Genomic DNA, 21,221 nt, shown 5'->3' on the forward strand with positions numbered 1-21,221 from the left:
CATTTGTTTTCCTTTTTAGGCTTTCTTCTGTTTTTATGTGTTCATTTGGCCAGGAAGTCTGTTGTTTTTCAACAGAACAAGCTGCCCTGCAGATGTATCAGTTACAGGGTTAAAACAAGCCATTTACTACTGACAGGGGTACTTGCAATAATCAGGTTTTATTTATTCATGTAAAACCTTTAATCCAAAAGGGAAAAATGTTACTGTAACTGATTATAAGGTATTAGCATCTATTTGATGGTGTATCTAAATCCTCTAGTCCATCTAACACTCTTCTCCCCCCAGATCAACAATGTTACTTTCAAAATCTGCCCCGTGCTCCTTCAAAAGTGGGGGCACTCAAATACAGGAGAAGTCTAAATAACTGGGTGACATGAGAGGGGCAAAAGTCTAAAAAAGAAAACGAATGCAGCCACCAAATCTAAGGATTTGTAAACTGCAATATGTTACATTTTTAGTTTTGGATTTTATACCATTCTGACACTATAACATGTTTTAGACGGTGGGTGCTTCAAGGAGAGGTCTAACCCTACTGTAATATCAATCTTCCCCATAACTTTGATTCTCACACTAAACCGCTCCATGATCCTAACATTAACCCTCACCATAATTCTAACACTAACACTAACCCTTCCTTTAACGCCAAATCTAACACTAACCCCATCCGTAACACCAACATGAACCCTTCCCATAACTCTCACCCTAACCCCATGTGTAACCATAACCTTAGCCCTCTCCATAACTCAAAACCTAACCCTTCCATTAACTCCATCCGTAAGACACCAACATGAACCCTTCCCATAACTCCAGCCCTAATACTAACCCCATCCGTAACACTAACAGGAACCCTTCCCAAAACTCTCACCCTAACCCCATGTGTAACCCTAACATTAACCCTCTCCAAAAATCTAATCCTAATCCTTCATTTAACTCCAACCCTAACACTAACCCCACCCGTAAGACCCCAACGTAAACCCTTCCCATAACTCCAACCTTAACATTAACCCTATCTGTAACACCAACATGAACCCTTCCCATAACTCTCACCCTAACCCCATGTGTAACCATAACCTTAACCCTCTCCATAACTCTCACCCTAACCCCATGTGTAACTATAACCTTAACCCTCTCCATAACTCTCACCCTAACCCCATGTGTAACTATAACCTTAACCCTCTCCATAACTCTAATCCTAACCCTTCAATTAACTCAAACCCTAACACTAACTCCATCTGTAAGATACCAACATGAACCCTTCCCATAACTCTAACCCTAATACTAACCCAATCCATAACCGTAACACCAACAGGAACCCTTCCCATAACACTCACCCTAGCCCCATGTGTAACTCTAACATTAACCATCTCCATTATTGATGAGCCGAACACTCCCCGGTTCGGTTCGCACCAGAACACAACGAACAGAGGAAAAGTTTGTTCGAAAAACACGAACTCCATTGAAGTCTATGGGACTCGAACCTCGAAAATCAAACGGCCTCATTTTGAAGGCTTAAATGCAAGTTATTGCCCCAAAAAAGTGTATGGGGTCCGGGTCCTGACCTGGGGAACATGTGGCAATGAAAAAAAAGTTTTTAAAAATGATCGATTTTAAAGGAGCACTGATTTAACAGATTTTTCTTTCAATAATGTTTATTGAAATTTTACAAAAGAGTTGAATATTCATTGTGGTAAAACAGATAACAGCTTGAACATTGAAAAGTACAGAGTTACATGTCAGAAGAAACTTTTCCACAACAGTATAATTAAGACAATACAGTACAGTAACCTTGGTTAGAAATCTTTACAGTGTATATATAGTAGCATAGTATAACAGGAGCATTTTTCAAGTCATCGTAAGTGGAACGCAAAAGGGAGTTGGGCTTAAGATATCATTATTCAAAGGATGGAAATGTAATATTTACTACCTGTCCAGGAGGACCAGTGTAGGGTAAACCGGGCCCCCTGAGACAGAGAAAAGGCGTGTGCTTTCTCCATGGAGAAGTGGGAATTGACCAAACGGATGACTTCCAGATGGGAAGGAGAGTCAGATTGTTTCCAATGCCTAGCTATAGTGGACCTAGCTGCAATCAGGACATGGGTATAAACTATGCGCATGTCATGGGGTACATTTATGCCTAAAGAGAGAAGAGCCATGGCCGGGTTGGCAGGTTTAGGATACCTGTAACCATGGAAAGGATCTCGAACACCTGTCTCCAGAAACCTGTGAGGCCTTTAAAGGATCAGAAAATGTGGTAAATATTGCCAACTTGGCCGCAGCCCAGCCAACATAAAGGATCTGATTGCCTGTAGAATTTAGATGTGGTGTTAGGTACCATCTAGTGAGAATGGGTTAGCTGGCCGCCTTCTCCACTGCTCCTCCTTTTGGCTGAATGATGCCTCAAAAACACGTCCAGAGAATGTTAATCTCCCAGTGTCTGGAAAGGTGGTACACAATTTTTTTTTTCAAGGCCTCCTAAAGATGTTTCATCCTCTGCTCCCTCTGCGAAGGCAGGATGAGCTCTGCAATTTTACCCTTGCCTGCAAGCCTGCCTTTGTCCAATCATGGCAGAAATAATTTGATTGGCCAAAGCATGGAGGTCAGCGTGCATGCTTTGGCCAATCACGTAACGTGCATGCAGTGTATTATGGGCGCTCAGATTTCCCACGACAAAGCACATTTGTTCGTCATTCGAACTTCATTTTAACTCGAAGCTCATTCCTAATCTCCTTAAATCTAATCCTAACACTTCCTTTAACCCCAAACCCCATCCGTAAGACACCAACATGAATCCTTCCCCTAACTCCAACCCTAACACTAACCCCATCCATAACACCAACATGAACCCTTCCCATTACTCTCACCCTAACCCCACGTGTAACCCTAACATTAACCATCTCCAAAACTATAATCCTTACCCTTCCTTTAATGCCACCCTAACACTAACCCCATCCGTAAGACACCAACATGAACCCTTCCCATAACCCCAACCCTAACACTAACCCCCTCCGTAACACCAACATGAACCCTTCCCATAACTCTAATCCTGACCCTTCCTTTAACTCCAACCCCAACACTAACCCTATCTGTAAGACACCAACATGAACTCTTCCCATAACTCCAACCCTAACACTAACCCCATCCGTAACACCAACATGAACCCTTCCCATAACTCTAACCCTAACCTCATGAGTAACCCTTACATTAACCATTTCTATAATTCTTATTCCAACATTAACATCCCCCCCCCCCCATAACTGTAATGTTAAATTAAGGCCCCTTTCACACATGCTGTCCGTTTGTCCGTTTTTCATCCATCCGTTGACGGATGAAAAACGGACATCAATGTATCTCTATGTAAAAACGGATGACAACTGATGATCATCAGTTAACATCCGTTTTCATCCGCTTCCGTCAATGTCCGTTTTCTTGAACGTATGAATGCCCTATTTTTCATCCGTCAAAAAAACGGATCGGACGAAAAACGGATGACAACGGATGAAAAACGGATGACAAAGGATGAAAACCGGATGATAACGAATGAAAAACAGATGACAGCGGATGAAAAACAGATAACTGATGAAAAACGGATGAAAAACGGATAACAACTGACGAAAAACGGATGAAAAACGGATGACAACTGATGAAAAAACGGATGAAAAACGGATGAAAACGGATGAAAAACTGATGAAAAACTGATGAAAAACGGATGAAAAACGGATGGAAAACTGATACATATTGACGTGACTGAACTGATGAACTGAACGGACCGTATGTGTGAAAGGGGCCTAACTCAAAAGTAGGGCCCTTGATAACTCTACTGTGAACACAGCACTGACTGTTGTCTATAACATCCTCTGCCTGCACTGTACTTTTGAGTCTATTTAGCTTTCTGCCATTTCACCCTGCTCTGATAAAGGTGGATTTTGTGGCCCCCGACATGTGTTGGCAAAGTTATATTCAATCTTGTCCCCATTTGCACAGAATGAATGTAGATGCAGTTTCACAGGTACTGTCAGAAGGATTTGGTTCCATGAAGACATGGATGAGTGAGTTTGGGGTGGAGGAACTTGACTGGCCTGCAGAGACTTGACCCCATCCAGATAGAACATCTTTGGGAGGAATTAGAGCAGAAACTGCTAGCCAGGCCTTCTCATCCAACATCATTTCCTGATCACACAAATGCGCTTCTGGAAGAGTGGTAAAACATTCCCATAGACACACTCCTAAACCTTGTGGACAACCTTCCCAGAAGAGCTGAAGCTGTTAAAGCTCCAAAGGGTAGGCCAACTCAATATTGAACCCTACGGACTTAGACTGGGATGCCATTAAAGTTCATGTGCGTGAAAAGACAGGCATCCCAATTAGAGATCGACCGATTATCGGCAACACCGATATATCGGGGGCCGATATGCACTTTCCCCGATATATCGGAATCGGCCTTTTGATTTGCTGATATTGCCGATATTTTCGTGACGTCATTGCGTATGTTGCGCCATGCACCTCCGCGCACTGGACAGCTCTTAGGCCGCCTCCCTCTGCCTCCTTACAGTGTCTTTTACCTGCCGCTGCCACACTGGAGTCTGCATGCGGCACAGGTGGTTGGTCGGGAGAGTCGAGACAAGAAGAATTCTTCTACATCTAGTGAGTGCAATGACCAACAGTCTGACACACGTTCTGTATTCTGTTCTGTGATAAATGATAACAGTGACCAAAAAACACTCTGACACACGTTCTGTATCTCTCTGTTTTGTTCTGTAAAACAGCCGCCGTGGCCACCAACCCACCACCCACAGCTGCTGGTGCCAGCCAGCAACTCAGTCCCACACAGTCCACTGTGTAGTGTGTACCAGCCAGCCAGCAACAGGCCCTGCCTGAGTCCTCCTCCTGACTGTACCAGCTCTCCAGCTGCAGGCCCTGGGCCTGTACGTGCCAGGCAAGCCACCACACAGGGTGCCAGCCAGCCTGCCACAGAAGGGTGCCTGCCAGCTAGCCGGCCACAAAAGGGTGCAAGCCAGCCACCAAAGCTTGATGATAGCCAGCCACCCACCCGGTGCCAGCCAGCCACGAAAGGGTGCCAGCCAGCCACCCACCCACCCACCACAGGGTGCAAGCCAGCCACCCACCTACCACACAGGGTGCCAGCCAGCCTCCCACCACAGGGTGCCAGCCAGACAGCCACTACAGGGTGCCAGCCAGACAGCCACCCACCACAGGGTGCAAGTCAGCCACCCACCCACGATACAGGGTGCCAGCCAGCCACCCACCACAGGGTGCCAGCCAGACAGCCACTACAGGGTGCCAGCCAGACAGCCACCCACCACAGGGTGCCAGCCAGCCACCCAGCACACGGTGCCTGCCAGCCAGACAGACACCCACAACAGGGTACCAGCCACCACAGGGTGCCAGCCAGATACCACAGGGTACCAGGCAGCCAGCCAGCCACCACAGGGTGCCAGCCAGCCACCCACCACATGGTGCCAGCCAGCCACCCACCACACGGTGCCTGCCAGCCAGCCAGACAGCCACCCACAACAGGGTGCCAGCCAACCACCACAGGAAGCCAGCAAGCCATTTTGTGTAAGCCTAAATTAGTGTCTGACTCTTTCTTGTTTCAATGGAGATGGATGGAAATAGAAAAATTAAAAGTGTGGTCTGGGAGTATTTCTCTTTTCCAGGAAAATCAGTAGCACTGTGCAACACATGCAAAAACAATGTGAGTATGGGATCAATAACTGCAAAAACCAAAAATATGTCCAATCTTTGGGCCCATCTAAGAGTTCATCATCTTGAATTGTATCATGCAGCACAGAAAAAACAAAATGAATCACAAGGTGAATCATCCCTATCCCAGGCAACAATAACAGGTATGTTTCAGAAAAAAAAAAACAGGTGGCTAAAATCTGATGGAAGATCACAACTACTGGACAGAGTAATCACAGAGATGATGGTGACTGATAACCAGCCATTTACAATAGTGTCTGACTCTGGATTTATGCGGTTGATGTCCATATTCGAGCCAACGTACACACTGAAGAGTGACAAGTTTTATCGAACTGAAAGAAATGCTGCAAAAGATTCACCAAAAGGTCGTTGACAAAGTTAAGACTATGCTGCAACCAGAGAATGCTGGCAACTCACTCTCATTCACGACTGACTGCTGGTCAGGACAAACAGAATCACTAATGAGTCTTACATGCCACTACATTGACAGCGGATGGACAAGAAGGCATTTGGTGTTGAATACAAAAGTGATGCAAGAATCCCACACTGGGGAGTACATTAGAGAAATGTTTCTAGGCATGCTAGAAGAATATTAAAACATAAGTGTAGCGCTAAAAGTAATCAATGATCACAACAAATGAAAAATAGTGTCCAAGTGAATGGAAAAAACTAATAATCACAATAGTGTGAATTTAAGAAGGAAAGGGTAGTGTCCAAATGATTAAGTCCAAAAAAAAGTGATATGAAATCAAATCCTAAATCCACATGCGAGATGATCCAGAGGGGAGGGTTTCTTCCCGTGACACCAAGGGTATGTGAAGGAAGGGGCACACCTCTGTGATGAAAAAAATGCAGCAGCTTACCAGATTTCCATGGCTGATCAACTTAATGGCTCAGCCTCTCCCAGCTATTTAATCAAGACCACTGAAGATCTGATTTTACGTGGATGCTTATTCAGAAATAGACCACTTCTCAGGGTTCATGGAGGGATCAGTGCAGGAAAAACACTCCTCAATATTTCTCATCAATCATAAATTGAAATATGAAAGGAAAAAGAAAGCGAGGCCCATAGCGTGATCCCGTTTAAAAATAACAATCTTATTTAATAAAAAAAGGTACTCACAATGTGACATTTGTATACAGGCATGTAAAGTATGGTTGTACAAGGGATGGATGTGCGGCGTCCCGCAGACTGTCCCAGGCAACAAAGTAGTAAAGGCCGGCGAAAGGTTCAAGGGGCGTGTGGACGTTGCGTCTGGAGTCGCCAACGTTTCGTCTCAATAGACTTCGTCTGGGCGTGACCCCAGACGCAACTCACACGCCTAAGTACCCCCATGTCTCAGCTCACTGGCCGTAAGGTCCGCCGCAGAACGTCTGCTATTGGTCATGGCGACGAGCGTCTCCCAATCCTCAGTGGGTGGAATCGACGCTCGCCAGCCAATCCGGCATCAGTATATCACCCAATGGTTGTGGCGACGAGCGTCAACCAATCCGCGATGAGCGGATGAGACGCCCGTCTGCCAATCCGATGTCAGCGGAAGTGACGTTCGTCACCTCCGGCGGAAGTGACACATCACCCATCAATCAATCAAAGACTGGCGGAAGTGACGCCTGCCTCCTCCGGCGGGGTGCCATAGCAACAGACAACAACGGAGACAAAACGACCAGGCAGCGGAGAGAATAAAAAAACGTACAACACATCGCTCCTCCCGAAAGTAATTCTACCAAGGGAGTGAGCATATAAAACAACAGATCAATGTTTACATTTTTAAAGAACCAAAGACATTCCCGCAATTGTGTATCTCTCTCAGCCTGGGGCAACATGCGTGGTATCAATAATAACCAGAGAAGGAGGGGTCCGCACATCAGTGGCTAATGAGAGGTCGCAACAGCGGGATTGCTATGTAATATCATAAAAGAATTCATATAACAACGATGAATTAAAATAATCTCATATTGGATAAATTATAATGAGATATAAGGGTATTGTGTCTATTACATCCAGCTGTAAGAGGTGCCATCTAGTGGCCAAAAAAGAGTGTGACATTTAAACACCCAAACATATACTAAAAACTTGTGATCAAAAAATAAATATTAAAAATGTTCACAAAGATATATAGGGGAATGACCCTTATAAAAAAGAATAATTTATGTGAAAAAATAAAAATAAAAAATAAATTACATAAAGTGAAATATAAAAAGTGAAATATAAAAAAGATCAGTGACGATCACACAAAAAAGCCATATATAGTGCTACGTGAAGAGTGGCCAGTGACGGCCTTATATATAAAGTGCAAGTGTGCAAAGAATATATACAGCTAGATGTATGTCACTAAAGTAGTGACATATAGACACAATATCACAAAAATCCAATAACAAGAAAATTCCATACATTTAGACATAAAAAGTTAAAAAGATAAAATATGTTAAAAATCAACTATTGTTGATAAAAGCATTTACATCCCATTCCACATTTAACCCATAGGGAGTATAAGTTTTGAGGATATAAATCCAGCGAGTCTCCATTTTTGATATCTCTCGCCTAGCGTTGAATCCTCTCCAGTGAGGTAGAAACTTGTCTATCCCTATAAATAGTGTATTTTTAGGGTTGTTGTGGTGATACTGGTCATAGTGTTTGGATACACTATGGCCTGGGAAGCCCTTCCTGATATTGCCTGCATGTTCTCCCAGCCTAACCTGCAATTTTCTCGTTGTGCGGCCCACGTACTGTTGTCCGCACTTGCATTGAAGCATATATACAACATTAGTGGACGAGCAGGTGATAAGTGAATCAATCTTATATTCTCGTCCTGTTGCAGAGGATGTGAATTTCTCAACTTTCCTTCCCTTGAAGGAGTTGAGAGCACAAATTTTGCATCTATGGCATGGATAGAAACCTTTGAAATCGCCAAAGAAGGTAGGTTGGATGGGTCTTTCGATTACATTTTGGGCTATTTTGTGTCTCAAGGAAGGCACACCCCTGAAAATTATCTTGGGATGTTCGGATAGCAGAGGGCCCAGTATCCTGTCATTTTTTAAAACCGGCCAGTGTTTTTTAATGATTTTCTTAATAAGAAAGTGTTGAGTAGAATAGGAAGTGACAAACGAGTTCTTGAAACCTTCGCTGTCATTTCCCTTCAATTTTGGGCGCAGTAAAGACGACCTATCTACAGCTACTACATCTTTAATAGTGGTATCCAATTGATTGGCATCATATCCCTTTTCTATAAATTTAGCCTTAAGGGAATTGGCTTGTAGTAGGTGTAGTAGTTTTTTGGCCACTAGATGGCACCTCTTACAGCTGGATGTAATAGACACAATACCCTTATATCTCATTATAATTTATCCAATATGAGATTATTTTAATTCATCGTTGTTATATGAATTCTTTTATGATATTACATAGCAATCCCGCTGTTGTGACCTCTCATTAGCCACTGATGTGCGGACCCCTCCTTCTCTGGTTATTATTGATACCACGCATTAATGTTGCCCCAGGCTAAGAGAGATACACAATTGTGGGAATGTCTTTGGTTCTTTAAAAATGTAAACATTGATCTGTTGTTTTATATGCTCACTCCCTTGGTAGAATTACTTTCGGGAGGAGCGATGTGTTGTACGTTTTTTTTATTCTCTCCGCTGCCTGGTCGTTTTGTCTCCGTTGTTGTCTGTTGCTATGGCACCCCGCCGGAGGAGGCAGGCGTCACTTCCGCCAGTCTTTGATTGATTGATGGGTGATGTGTCACTTCCGCCGGAGGTGACGAACGTCACTTCCGCTGACATCGGATTGGCAGACGGGCGTCTCATCCGCTCATCGCGGATTGGTTGACGCTCGTCGCCACAACCATTGGGTGATATACTGATGCCGGATTGGCTGGCGAGCGTCGATTCCACCCACTGAGGATTGGGAGACGCTCGTCGCCATGACCAATAGCAGACGTTCTGCGGCGGACCTTACGGCCAGTGAGCTGAGACATGGGGGTACTTAGGCGTGTGAGTTGCGTCTGGGGTCACGCCCAGACGAAGTCTATTGAGACGAAACATTGGCGACTCCAGACGCAACGTCCACACGCCCCTTGAACCTTTCGCCGGCCTTTACTACTTTGTTGCCTGGGACAGTCTGCGGGACGCTGCACATCCATCCCTTGTACAACCATACTTTACATGCCTGTATACAAATGTCACATTGTGAGTACCTTTTTTTATTAAATAAGATTGTTATTTTTAAACGGGATCACGCTATGGGCCTCGCTTTCTTTTTCCTTTCATATTTCAATTTATGATTGATGAGAAATATTGAGGAGTGTTTTTCCTGCACTGATCCCTCCATGAACCCTGAGAAGTGGTCTATTTCTGAATAAGCATCCACGTAACATCAGATCTTCAGTGGTCTTGATTAAATAGCTGGGAGAGGCTGAGCCATTAAGTTGATCAGCCATGGAAATCTGGTAAGCTGCTGCATTTTTTTCATCACAGAGGTGTGCCCCTTCCTTCACATACCCTTGGTGTCACGGGAAGAAACCCTCCCCTCTGGATCATCTCGCATGTGGATTTAGGATTTGATTTCATATCACTTTTTTTTGGACTTAATCATTTGGACACTACCCTTTCCTTCTTAAATTCACACTATTGTGATTATTAGTTTTTTCCATTCACTTGGACACTATTTTTCATTTGTTGTGATCATTGATTACTTTTAGCGCTACACTTATGGTTTAATATTAATTTGAGTCATTGTTGGTTGATTTTGTGTTGGCTGCTGACATTTATCATTTTTTTCATTCCATTAGCGCGGAAATTTTCTTGTATTTGATTTATATGCTAGAAGAATGGGGAATCAGCAAAGACCGAGTGATGCTTGTGCTGTGAGACAGTGGAGCGAACATGGTTAAAGGTATGAGTCTTGCTGAAGTGCCAGACCTCAGTTGCATAGCACAGACCCTCCAACTGGTGGTAAATGATGGTCTGTCACACCAGAAAGCTTTGCTGGACATTATTACCATGCTGAAGAAGTGCGCAGGCCATTTCCACCATTCTGTTCTTGCCAAGCAGTGACTGGAGTGCATTCAGGAAGACCTTGGCCTACCCAAAAACAACCTGATACAGGCTGTTCCAACACGATGGAACTCAACACATGTTACAGAGGATGCTGGAGCAGAAGCGAACTCTCACCATATATTCTGGTGAATATGGACTTGGAGGACATGCTTGCCCTACTGCAGATCAGTGGGACATAGTAGGGAACATTATAGAGACCCATTGAGGAAGTGACACTGGAGGTGAGTCATTACGACTCATCTGTTTCCTCTGTGATCCCATGTGTGAGAGTCCTGAAGATACTTCTTCAACAGAATGAAGGACCCAACACACGTGGCATCAAAGCATGTAGGCAGGCCATGAGGGACAGCCTCGCCAAAAGGTTTGAGAAGCATGAGGAGAATAAAACTGTTGTGCTTGCATGTCTTTTGGATCCTCGATACAAGAACCATCCTTTCTCTTCTGATGATGTATTGGCCAAGGCAAAGCAATGGCTGACAGAAGATATTCAACAGAAGGTGCAGGAGGTTCCTGATGAAAAGAAAAGTCAAGGACAAGAAGAGATGGTTTCTGATGTGGAAGAGCAGGATGCAGGAGAAAAATGTCCCAAAAGACAACAGACAGAAGAGAAAATTAATCGTGGTCAAATAGATGCAACGTTCAGCGTTTTATTGGGGCCTCATGCAGAGGATTCATCAGAATCGGCAATAATGAACCTGGATGATGAACTTCATCTCTATGTGAAGGAACCAGTAATTGACAGAAGAAGTGATCCTCTTCAGAAAATGAGGCACTCTAGAAAAGACTTGCTTCTAATGCTAGAAGATACCTTTCTGCTCCTCCTTCCTCAGTACCAAGTGAGCGTGTTTTTAGTGAAGTGGCAGCAATTTATGAAAAGAAAAGAAGCCGTTTAACTGGTGAACATGCTGAAATGTTATACTTTCTGCACTATAATATTGTTCTACTTAACTGGGAGTATTGATTTGAAAGTGTAGCTAGTCTATAGTAGTGTCTGTCTACCAGTCCACTAAGTCTGGCCAATCTACTGTATACCTTTTGCAGTCAGTGCAAAAGTGATAGAAAAAAAATAGACATAGACAGTGTATTGGAGTGAGTGCCAGTGGAATACTGCTGCAGTAGAACACCACTCACTGCTGCAATAATTTTAAATCACTACTGCATTAGTGCAGTAGTGATTTTAAATTATTCCAGTGAATGAGTGCCCTACTGCAGCGGTAGTACACACAGTCCAATCCACTGTGTAGCTGTTGCCTTGCTTTTCTTCTAGCAGTATTGCACTGACTGCAGTAGTTGCAGTGAGTGCCATACTGCAGTGCAGATAGTCCTCCACTGACTCCAGTCCAATCCACTGTGACATGTGTAGCTGTTGCCTACTTGCTTTGCTTTTCTTCTAGCAGTATTGCACTGACTGCACTGCAGTAGTTGCAGTGAGTGCCATACTGCACACAGAGGTAGTCCTCCACTGACTCAGAGTCCAGATAAGTCCAGTCCAATCCACTGTGACACGTGTAGCTGTTGCCTTGCTCTTTTTATAGCAGTTGTGCAGTGTGTATGTGTATTTTATTGTGTAGCCGTTGTTGTTGCCTAGTTCAGTAATGCGCTGACTGCACTGCAGTCGTGAATTAAAAAATGTATATTGGAGTGAGTGAGTCCACTACTTCAGCACTTTATTATACATTAACCACTTAAGCCCTTTTTTTCCCACAACAGAGTTTTCTTTTGGTGGTATTTGATCACCTGTGCGATCTTTTGATCATGCGCTATAAACAAAATAAGAGCGACAATTTAGCAAAAATAACAATATTTTTCACATTTTTTTATATGAAATTCCCCAAGAAAAAAAATGTAAAAATCAAAATGTTTTAACATTTTAGGCCAATTTGTTTTCTGCTACATATGTTTGGTAAAAAAAATCCCAAAAAGCGTATTTTGATTGGTTTGCGCCAAAGTTATTGCGTTTACTAACTATACTATACATATGCACTGTTACTGTAAAAAATGACACGGGCAAGGAAGGGGTTAACTTTATTGGAGAAGGAGGGGTTAAGTGTGTCCCTAGGGGCGTGCTTTTAACTGTGATTGGATGTGGCTAGTGATGTAACAGCAGAAATCTACGGTCCTACATAGCAGGACCGTATGATCTCTGCTGTTACACAGGGGAGAAAGACAGGCGGCTTTGTTTACATTAGCCACCTGCCTTTCTCCCGGTGTAACCGACGATTGCGAGTGAGCGGCGGACATCGGGTCCGCCGCTCACACGCGCGGGGGGGTCAGTGAGCGAGCGGGAGCGCGCCTCCTGCGGCGTGTGCTAGCTCCCTAGAGCCTCACAGGCTAGCGACATAGTACTACGATTTGTGTTGAAATTTGTGAAATTTGTGTTTTTTGGGAAACTTTTACATGTTTAAAAATATCGGCCAATATCAGCTGATACCGATATGCGATCAACGAAATATCGGTATCGGCAACGAAATAACGATATCGGACGATCACTAATCCCAATACTTTTGGTAATATAGTGTATATCAGTCTACTACCATTCCTTGTAGCTTTTTCTTTCCTTCCTCATTTTTTTATGTTCAAACTATCTGAACCTGCCTTAATCTCTTTTTGGCATTTTGAATGCTTCTACAGGTCACATCCAGTTTTATCATTCTTTTGTTGTGCTATATATATATACAGTATACTGCACATATTTAATGACATTTTCATTTACACTATTGATGTTTAAATTATTACTTTAATTGTGTGCTGAAGTTCCCATGGATCCTATTCAAAGAAATGGCGGAGAAAATGCAAATGCGGAGGATGAAAATGACCCACAGCCTGAGCAAAATATTGCAGAAGAAAGACAAGGCTTGAACCAAGAAGAAGCCAGCAGACCCAGAAATAGAGTCATAAGGCAACAAGATGCAGCTCTATAAACATGGACAATGCAAATCAGGTGATAAAAGTCCAGCTCCAAAACCAACACCATATCCTTACTGACAGACAATCCATCCCTTAGATCCAGAGACAAAGAGGAGGAATGGGATGTGAAGTGTTTTTTAAAGCGGTAGTAAATCCTGGCTTGGTCGTTTTTACCTACAGGTAATCCTATAATAAGACTTACCTGTAGGCAGGGGCTGACTGGCAACATTCGGACCAGGGGGCAAGTACAAACCAGAGGCCCATGGTGCAGCGACTCGGCCCTCCTCCCACTTTCCCTCTTTCTGGCCTCCTCCTGACCCCCATACCAGGCTCAAGCTCCACTCCAGGTACTCTCACTAGCCGAACTCTGGGCTGGCCGGGGAGAGGAGAGTCTCCAGTGGGGCGTGGAACCGGCCTCAGCTAAGACGCAGTTTACACCATCCATGCTGGGGGGAGGACCAGCGCTCTGTCATTGTCTTCATCTCGCACTCAGTAGGTTAGCAGTGGGGGATTTTTACTTCTCTTCTCCAGAAATCCTTTAGGCATGTCTGTGGCAGAAGCGGTGCAGCCTTTTTACGGGGCATCAAAGCAGTCTGGGGGGGGCAATTGCCCCCCTGCCCCCTGGCCCAGTCCTCCCCTGCCTGTAGGTAAAATGAATATCTTCTAAAAGTGCATGGTTTAGGAGATTTTCACCCTGGAGGCACCTGGTGATGCCACTAGCGCATGCGCTCTGAATGTCCAGTGTTCTGCCAGGCTCCAACTTGCCGAGAACTCCAATCAAGTCACCCCTGGTGACTGTACATGATGAATAATTGGAGATTTCGACAACTTGGTGTTTTCACAAAACAGGCGGCAGCGTATACACTTCTGTACACGCTATAATTAGTGAACATTAGTAACAAAAAACATGGCCGCCTCCAAGGCGGCGACAACTAGTGGGCTGACTAACAATGTTCACTCATTATAGCATGTACCGAAGTGTAAAGGCTGCCGGTGTTGTGTGAAAAAACCAAGTGGTGGAAATCTCCAATTATTCCTGCTGTACACCTACCGGAAGTAACGTCGTTGGAGTTCTCGGCAAGTTGGAGTTTTTTCGGTTGAACATCGGCATACCCTGCCGGACCTTCAGAGCTTCTTCCCGAAACTGAGGGCTCGTGCATACGAGGGAGTGATGTCATCTCAGCTCTGGCCAATCACATAGCAGCAACGCGCAAACCCAGGAGAAATACAGGGGAAAATGTCAGCCCTCTCAGCGGTGACATTACAGCACTGGAGGGCTTCGTTCCAAGGTGGGTATTTCATAATGTACATTATGCCATTGCCTTGCAGGTTTTTTGGCTTTTTTTTTGCAACCTCCGCAGTTTACAACCGCTTTAATAACACTTAGTGTACTGATGGATAAACATTGGGATGTTTTCTTATGGATTGTCTTAAAGTTTATATGCGTTTTTAAATTTTTAATAAATTTTTTGTAGGGCTTTAACAATCTACTGTATATGTGTAAAGCAGTGTGGATTTTTTTCTTTAAGTTTTATTTAAGTGTATAAATAAATATCTTTGAGGGTCGGTTCACACTGGAGTAATGCCAAACTTTGCATTCGGAGCAAACTTGTGCAGGACCCTCTTTTTTGTCCGCACCAGAATCGGATCACATGGGTGTTTACACCCATGTGATCCCATTCCTCCCCCAATTCATAGTTCACACTGCGATCTGCGAACCAATCTGGGGGTGTCAGTTACTTAGTATTGACACCTGCAGTGGTTGGCAGAGGGCAGTGTGAACCACCAGCGATTCGGGTGCAATGCGGGAACCCGCACTGGATTCTCAGGGCTCCCTGCATCGTACTAGTGAGAACCAGCCCTTATGTTATCAATTCTTGGAGGTAACCTTCATTTGTTGCTGGGATCCATAATCGACATTAGACATGTGCAGGACGAAAAAATGTGTTTTGTTTCATTGTTCACATAAATTCGTTTAATTTGTTTCAGAATTAGTTTCCTTTATTCAAATTGGAATTTGATTTGAATTTTCTGAATTCGGTCGAAGTGAACTTAATTTGACTGAATTCAGAACATTTTTATGAAATTCGAGTCAAATTCTTTTCTTTTTTTCATAAATTTCTGTTTATTGAGTTTAAACAAGAAAAAGACACAACGCAACATAGACGCCGCGCAGGGCGAACACAAAAACATAAGAACAGCTGACAACAAGTCAGGGAAACCCCCCTCCTACCCCACCCACCACTGCAGGCTCCACCCATTAGGCCCATCACAATAAACGGATAAGCCTTTGATTATAGTAATAAAATACAGTACAATACAATACCCGCCCCCGTGCATCAGTCAGTTGAGGAAATCATTCAGCAGCAAACACCTTGCAGCAGCTCGGTCACACAGTTTAACTAGGACACTCAGGACTGGTCAGCAGAGCAGAGGTCGAGGCTCGGGGAGTCCAGCCACAGCCTCCAGACTTTATCAAACTTGCGCGGGCAACCCCTACTGAGATACGTAGCCTTGTAGAGCGGAGTCACCTTATTCACCAGACCCTTCCAAAAGAGGACGGTTGGAGCTAATGGGTTCTTCCAGTGTAGGAGCAGGGCCTTACGAGCATAAAAGAGCAACAAGCTCAATAACGTGTGGAGGGCCCTAGTGGGAACCAACCCATCAACTAACCCCAGCAGGCAAACATCCACAGATCTAGGAACTGGTACCGTCGCCACCTCCTCAATACAGGCCAGCACAGCAGTCCAGAAGTCCTGAACCACCGGGCAGCGCCAGAAAAAGTGCCCAAAATCCTCAGGGGTATGTGAGCATCGCCAGCACTCAGCAGAAGATCCCGGGTACATGCGAGCCAGCCGTGTGGGCATGTAGTAAATCCTGTGCAGGAATTTAAAGTGAATTAAACGATCCCTAGCAGAAACTGGGTAAGTGAATTGAGAACACCACATGTCATCCCAGTCATCGCCATCCAAGTGCGGCACCTCCTCCACCCACTTCTCCCTGCACCTGCGTACTGCCAATGGGGGGGGGGTGACAAACAGCTCCTTGTAGAGCTCCGATAGAGGCCTCCGCATGTCCTCAGCCTGCACAGCAGTTTCCAGCACGGAAGGTTTAATCTGAATGCGAGAAGAACTAAACTGTGCAAGAAAAGCATGGCGTAGCTCAAATTCTTTTCTAATTCCATACAAATTTATTTTATTCAAAATTAGAATTTTGAAAGATGGTATAATATTTCTATTCCATTCTATTTAATTGTTCTTTCTATTCTATTATATTTTTCTATATTCTATTTTATTTTCTATTCTTTTCGGATTTAATCTATTCAAAATTAAAATTTTGGATCATGGTTATATTCATTCTATTCTATTCTATTGTTTTTTTCTATTCTATTCTTTTCTTTTCTCTTCTATTATTTTGTTTTCTTTTCTATTCTCTTCTATTCTATTTAAATGTATTCTATTCAAAATTCAAATTTCGGTATATTTATTCTATTCTATTTTATTGCTTTTTTAGATTCTATCCTTTTCTATTCTAATCTATTCTCTTACTTTCTTCTCTATTCAATTTTTTTCTATTCCATTAAAATGCATTCTATTGAAAATTAAAATTTTGGAAGATGGTTATATTCTTTGTATTTTATTCTATTCTATTGTTTTTTTCCATTCTATTCTTTTATTTTCCATTCTATTCTAATCTATTCTTTTCTATTCTATTCCAATTTACATGTATTCTATTCAAATTTTGGGAAAGGGTTACATTCTTTCTTTCTTAATCTATTCTATTGTTTTTTCTATTCTATTCTAATTTATTTGAAATTCTAATTTCAAAAGATTGTGTTATTCTTTCTATTGTTTTGTATTGTATTTCACTATTTTCTATTCTATTCCTTTATTTTTTATTCTTTTTTTTTTTTTTATTTTATAATTTTCTAATAAGTGCAGGGGGAATTGCCTTCTGGGATCACTGTATAAATGCACCTTGCATGATGTCGTCACTTAGCCATGCCCCTGATGATGTCAGCATGTGACGAAATGCGTAGGGTGACACCTGATGTGACTTCATCACGCATAGCAGCCACCAGTTGGACAATTAGGATTTATTTATGTGGCAACTTTGATTTAATGCATGGTACCAAGGGATTTGCATTGTAAGTGAGATACCTATTTTTATTAAAGATGTTTTAATCTATCTACTACACTATTAGGCTTGGTTTTCTTCTCTGTCTCCCTACTCTTTATTTTAAATCTATTTGTAGCACAGAACTTTCTGTCTATTTGGTGTATGGGGATTTAAGCACTTATGGCTACTCAATAAATAAAGTACCATGGATGGTACTTTAATATCACTCCATCAATGACCCACCCAGGGTGGGTTTCTTGATGGTGGAACAGTGGACCATGCCTGCATAAAGTGTGTTAAAACATGTGTTTTCTATTCCCTGTCTCCATGGAATCCTTTTGCAAGCCCTGGAGATGGAATGTTGCACTGCACAGTGTGGTGCGTATCTTGAAGAACACATATTCGTAGACTTTTTATACTTACTGAGATTACAGATTGCTTTCTGTATGACCTGCTGAATGCCAGTTGATCATTCCAAGTGTGTTTACACACACACTCTATGTGGTATGTGTACTGCTGAATGGTAAATTTTATTACTCACCTTATTTGATTTATTTTTATTTGGTGCAGCACTTTTGGAACCTCTTTAAAAAGGAGAAATGGAAAAACAAATTTAAATTTCCATTCTTCTTCATGAGTAGAGACCAGCACAAATTCCTAAGCCCGAAGATGACGCAAGAAGAAAATTACATTTAAAAAAATAAATAGCTTTCATTATGACATTTAGTTTGCTAAAGCAGAGTGTATAATCAAAAAAAAAATGCAATTTTTTTTAAATACAATACCTTTTTTTCACCTTTTTCATACCCTATAACCTATTTGCAATCACTCCAGCAATGACCCACCCAGGGTTGGTTTCTTGATGGTGGAACAGTGGACCATGCCTGTTAAAGTGTGAAAAAAACAACTATTTGTTGTCTCTATAAAAATCTATGTGACAGTTTGACATTGACAACACACAGTTAGGATTGAGCGTTGTCACTCTGTAGCAGGAAGTGCTTGAATAAGGACATTTATGGAAGGATCATTAGAGATTCAGAATTAAAAATATTAAAATGACTTTTAAAATATATTTGATATGTTAATGATTATAACTTATGAATGTCAAATTTTGAAAAAAATCAGAACCAAAACAATTGTCTTTCCTAGAGTTTTTTTTTTTTTAAACAAACAAATATTAAAAATGTATAAACAAATTTAGGCTAAATTTACATTTTGGTGGTGTTAAAAATAAATAAATAATAAACAAAGAAATATATAAATCAACATTTATATATATATATATATATATATATATATATATATATATATAAATAAAATAATGAAATAAAAAAAACACACACACAAAAATAAAGTAAAAAGCACTATCAAATTGTGTAATAGTTATATATGTTGACAAAGTTAATAAAAAAGGAAAATCATCCAATCTATATACGATAATGCAAAAATCTATGCCCTTTCTATTTTTGTTTATTTTTTCTGTATTTTAATGTTACTTGATTTTTTTTTTTTTTTTTTTACAATGGGAAAAAAAAAATGAGTAAAAAAGCAAACTAAAAATGTAAAGATATTGTAATACAAACAAGAAAAGTGTTGGCTGGAGGGAAATTACCTGTATAAAAATAATGGCACCGTCCCCAAATAATAGAAAGCGCAAGATATGTTCCAGGTCTCAAAAGGAAGGAAGAGACACTGGAAATGGGGGATTGGAGTGTGCCCAAGACAAAACAATCTTACAATAGCTAAAAACAATATATTTTTCTTGTTAAATAGTTTTTATTAAGATTATTTCAAATAGTAACAAACAGGGAAAGGAAATCATAACAATAACAGAGGAAGGAAATCATAATAATAACAGAGGAAAGCAAACTCATAAAACATTGATATTATGGCCAGTAGCACATAGGTGCAGTTATGTAATCTAACTTCATGCCCATGTAGATAAGCCATTACAGCATTAGTGCAATCCAAATATACGAATAGCATTAATACTTATAAGATGGGGTCGCTGATGGCCATTCTCTAATAGGGCCACCCCCAACCCCCATGAACACCGCAAATGGGTACACACTGTGTCCATTTGGGGGGGAGGGGGTAGACCCTCCGACAGCTAAACATCCACGGACCACCATATATTAGACTGACATGTACATAGTTCTACATGGTGTCAATTGTGACACTAACAGAGAATACATGAAAGGTAAAGTAAAGGGAATACTCTTTGGTAGTAAATCAAAGCAGGCTAATTGGGCTTGAGACCAGGAGCGGCATTAGGATGCTTTAACCAGTGAATCCATTGTTTGCTAAAGGTAGGCATTCTATGATCTTTAGCTAGTAACTTTTCAAAATGACATTGTGTGTTTACCCGTGAAGTAAGTTCTTGAATTTTTGGTGACTCAGGTGATTTCCAATGGTGAGTGATGGTCAATCTAGCAGCAAACAAGATGTGGAGTATTATAGTCTGGTACTTCGGAGGGATCAGATCTATTCACAAGTTCAAAAGTGCCAAAGCCGGCCAGATAGAGAAGGTCGTGCCCAGAAAAACTCCAAGCAAAACCTCCACTTCCTTCCAAAAGGGTTGAACAAAGGTGCAATCCCAAAGGATATGATACAGTGTTCCTACCTTATTGCACCATCTCCAACACAACGCACTGGAGGAGGGATAGATTTTAGATAGCCTATGAGGCGTTAAGTACCATCCATGGTATATTTTCAGAAATTGTTCCCAATGATCAATACATTTAGACAGTTTATAGTTGACTGTGATGGCCTTATGCCATTGTGAATCTGTAAAGGTCAATTGGAATTCAGATTCCCATTTAGTCCTACTTGGGCCCAATGAAGGTGCTTGGGTATTCATATACAAGTTGTAAAAAAAGATATCCCCGTGTGCCAGATATAGCGTGGCCCTTAAGGAAGTCCCATGCCGTAGCAGGGATGGATAACTGGAAGGCGAGTTTGTTAGTTTTGTGAAAATGGCAAATTTGTGCGGTTTTAAAGCAGTCTGCGGGGAGAGAGCTAAGCCAATAGTTGTGGCCATTCTTTTTCCAATCTAACGTCGAAAAGGATAGAATGATCCATTCGTAAGCCCCCAATGGAATATCTAAGTTACGCCTTTCAATGGTCTGATGGCGAATGGACAGTAAGGATCGCCAGGCAGTTAGTGTGGCATTAATAGTAGGATGATGGATGCGGTGGGTCGAGGAGGACAAGGACGAGGCAGCTAATAGTGCCCCTAGATCCTGGTGCACTAGAAGGGATCTCTCCATGAAAACCCAAAGTTTGGTTCCTGTAGCCAATATTGCATTTGGTCAAGGAGTGAGGTGGTATGATAAAAGGGGATGTTGGGGAGCCCCGCGCCTCCGTGGGTTCTCTGACTCCCCAGCGTTTTAAGGGCTATTCTCTGTCTTTTGCCA

The 21,221-nt window shown here is 42.2% G+C and overlaps 1 protein-coding gene across 1 annotated transcript in view; it reads left to right on the forward strand.

The window, feature by feature from the left end:
- The window catches only part of LOC309558543 (natural cytotoxicity triggering receptor 3 ligand 1-like), a gene marked incomplete at its 3' end in the record, with an annotated part of 58,686 nt that extends 44,986 nt beyond the window's left edge, over nt 1-13,700 (forward strand). The window contains exons 5-6 of the mRNA XM_082261622.1: nt 8,576-8,638; nt 13,534-13,700. Of these exons, the coding sequence (XP_082117748.1) occupies nt 8,576-8,638; nt 13,534-13,700 (230 nt within the window). The remainder of the gene's footprint in view (nt 1-8,575; nt 8,639-13,533) is intronic.
- Between the last annotated feature and the right edge of the window lie 7,521 nt (nt 13,701-21,221).

Source organism: Pelophylax lessonae (genome assembly GCF_965119305.1).
Source record: "Pelophylax lessonae genome assembly, chromosome: 6".
NCBI lineage: Eukaryota > Metazoa > Chordata > Amphibia > Anura > Ranidae > Pelophylax > Pelophylax lessonae.